This window comes from Miniopterus natalensis, chromosome 4, assembly GCF_054644295.1.
Source record: "Miniopterus natalensis isolate mMinNat1 chromosome 4, mMinNat1.hap1, whole genome shotgun sequence".
Classification (NCBI taxonomy): Eukaryota; Metazoa; Chordata; class Mammalia; order Chiroptera; family Miniopteridae; genus Miniopterus; species Miniopterus natalensis.
Genome location: NC_142084.1, coordinates 69,777,662 through 69,780,773, shown reverse-complemented (window position 1 = coordinate 69,780,773; position 3,112 = coordinate 69,777,662). Strand labels below are relative to the sequence as shown.

At 66.1% G+C, this 3,112-nt stretch overlaps 1 protein-coding gene across 1 annotated transcript; it reads left to right on the top strand.

Moving 5' to 3' along the window:
- Nucleotides 1-518: 518 nt before the first annotated feature.
- Nucleotides 519-2,086, top strand: JUNB (JunB proto-oncogene, AP-1 transcription factor subunit). Its single transcript, XM_016218612.2, has one exon. The coding sequence runs from the start codon at nucleotides 536-538 to the stop codon at nucleotides 1,568-1,570; it is 1,035 nt and encodes a 344-aa protein (XP_016074098.2). The 5' UTR covers nucleotides 519-535; the 3' UTR covers nucleotides 1,571-2,086.
- Nucleotides 2,087-3,112: the final 1,026 nt, after the last annotated feature.

Below are 3,112 nucleotides of genomic sequence, written 5' to 3'. Positions count from 1 at the left end.
TTCCTCGTGAGCCCCCGAGATCCCTTGAGCCCCTCCCCCAGCAGCCTCGCCAAACCACCCAGCCCGTGGCCGCTGTTTACAAGGACACGCGCTTCCTGACAGTGACGCGAGCCGCCTCCTCCCCTTCCCCACGCTCGAGGAGGGGGGCGCGAGGGCCCGGCTCGCGCGGCGGCCAATCAGAGAGCGCTTCCGCAGCTGACAATCGCGGTATAAAGGCGCGTGGCTCCGGCTGAGCCGCCCGGACTTTGAGCGCGGCAGGCCAGCGTCGGAGCCAGCGGGGAGCGGGAAGCCCGGGGAACCGACACCGAGAAAGAGAGCGCGCCGGAGCGGGGCAGAGGGACTCGGACTCGCGAAGCCGCACAGAGCTTCCGCGCACGGCGGCCGGCTGGCCTCCCTCGGCCGTTGTCAGCCCCAAGACCGCGCTTCCAAACACCCAGTCCAGCCACCGCCGAGGACAGCGCGCCGCTCGCAGCAGCGAGGCCCGGGGCGGCCCCGCAGGGACCCCCCCCTCCCCCCGACCGCCCGGGCCGTCCGGATGTGCACTAAAATGGAACAGCCCTTCTACCACGACGATTCATACGCAGCTGCGGGATACGGCCGGGCCCCGGGCGGCCTCTCTCTACACGACTACAAACTCCTGAAACCCAGCCTGGCGCTCAACCTGACCGACCCTTACCGAGGTCTGAAAGCACCCGGGGCGAGGGGCCCCGGCCCAGAGGGCAGCGGTGGTGGCAGCTACTTTTCCGGCCAGGGCTCGGACACAGGCGCGTCGCTCAAGCTAGCCTCATCAGAGCTGGAGCGCCTGATCGTCCCCAACAGCAACGGCGTGATCACGACGACGCCTACGCCTCCGGGACAGTACTTTTACCCTCGCGGGGGTGGCAGCGGTGGAGGTGCAGGGGGCGTCGTCACCGAGGAGCAGGAGGGTTTCGCCGACGGCTTTGTCAAAGCCCTGGACGACCTGCACAAGATGAACCACGTGACGCCCCCCAACGTGTCCCTGGGCGCCAGCGGGGGGCCCCCGGCGGGGCCCGGGGGTGTCTATGCTGGCCCGGAGCCGCCTCCTGTCTACACCAACCTCAGCAGCTATTCCCCTGCCTCTGCACCCTCCGGAGGCGGAGGGGCCGCCGTCGGGACAGGCAGCTCGTACCCGACGGCCACCATCAGCTACCTCCCACACGCGCCGCCCTTCGCCGGCGGCCACCCGGCACAGCTGGGCCTGGGCCGCGGCTCCTCCACCTTCAAGGAGGAACCGCAGACCGTGCCTGAGGCGCGCAGCCGCGACGCCACGCCGCCAGTGTCCCCCATCAACATGGAAGACCAGGAGCGCATCAAAGTGGAGCGCAAGCGGCTGCGGAACCGGCTGGCGGCCACCAAGTGCCGGAAGCGGAAGCTGGAGCGCATCGCGCGCCTGGAGGACAAGGTGAAGACACTCAAGGCCGAGAATGCGGGACTCTCGAGCACTGCGGGCCTCCTCCGGGAGCAGGTGGCCCAGCTCAAACAGAAGGTCATGACCCACGTCAGCAACGGCTGCCAGCTGCTGCTAGGGGTCAAGGGACACGCCTTCTGAGCACCCCTTCCCCGTTCGGACATTCCCCCCACCCACCCCAGCCTGGACGGCTGGGCGCAGGCCTATCAGAGGGTGAGGGGGCAGGCGGTGGGCACGGGCCCCGGGGCATGGGGGCGCCGAAAACCACACTGGATCCCTGCCCGCCCGCCCGCTCGCCCGCTCTGCGCCCAGTCCTTCCACCTCGACGTTTACAAGCCGCCCCTTCCATGTTTGTTTTTGTTTTTCTGCTGGAAACGGACTCGATTCATATTGAATATAATATATTTGTGTATTTAACAGGGAGGGGAGGAGGGGGCGATCACGGCGGAGCTGGCCCCGCTGCCCGGTACTCAAGCCCGCGGGGACACCGAGGAGGGGATCCTCGCCCCCTGCCCTCCCCCTCTGCACCGTACTGTGGAGAAACACGAACACGGTCTCTAAAGAGTTTATTTTAAGATGTGTTTGTGTGCGTGTGTGCGTTTGTTGTTCCGACTTTTTATTGAATCTATTTAAGTAAAAAAAAAGGTTCTTTATTAATTTCTGTCGTCTTTTTTTCCAAACCCGGAGGGCGGGGGGAGGAGAGTAGTGGGATGCCCCCACCCCGCTGCTGTTTGTGGCTCGCGTCGGTATCTGTCTCACCTCGCCAGCTCTGCCCAAGCATCTCTCGATCGCAACCGGGGTGTCCGACCCTCCTCTGGCTGCCTGATCCCGGGGGTTGGAAAGTCCAGGGCGGGGACGCGGTCCAGCCTCCCAACACCTGGGGGCAGGATGCCTGGGGCTGTACGCGCAGTGCGCAGGCACCGTCCCGCCTTGCAGCGCACGCCGGGGCTTTCCCTGCTGACGAAACGGAAGCGCTGCCCATATATGGGCGGATTCTGTCCAGTGACGCGACGGCGGTCTCCGGGCAGATTCCGGGAATCCCCTCCCCCGCTCTGCCGGGCAAGGGCCCCGGCGCCCGGAAGGAGGCCGGGATTTTCCCAGGCAGGCGGCTGCCCGGGCCCGGAAAGCCCCAGGCCTGGGTCCAGAGCGTCCGTGGTGGGCGGGTCTCGCTCCTGAGTCCAGGGAGCCGCCCCAGAGCCTCCCATCTCTGGCTGGCACCCCGGCCCCGCCGCGCCCACGCTGTCTGACCTGACCCGGGTGGGGGTTTGCTGCAGCCTGCGAGTCCTTGCCGCAGCGGTCCCCCTCACCCCCCGCCAGGAAGGGCGGCGCCCGCCTGCCAGTTTCCCCTCCCGATGCCAGGCCAGTATCGGGGTGACTGCCAGGTCTGGTGCTGCTGCGGTGGCTGCTCAGGCCGCCGAACGCCTCTGCCGCTCTGACACGGGGCTCCTTCTCCCGCAGCTGAGATGGGTTTGAGTGTAGCTGGTGCACCCAGCCTCGGAGCTGGATGCACCCAGAACAGCAGAGAAACCAGCCCACAGGGGCTGGACAGAACAGACACTTCATTAATTTATAAAGTACTGAACAACTCAGCCCTGGAGACACAGCCTAGACCACAGCAGACAGACAATAAACAAGGAAACATGATTCCGAGATGGTGGTAAGTGCTAGGAAGAGAAGACACAG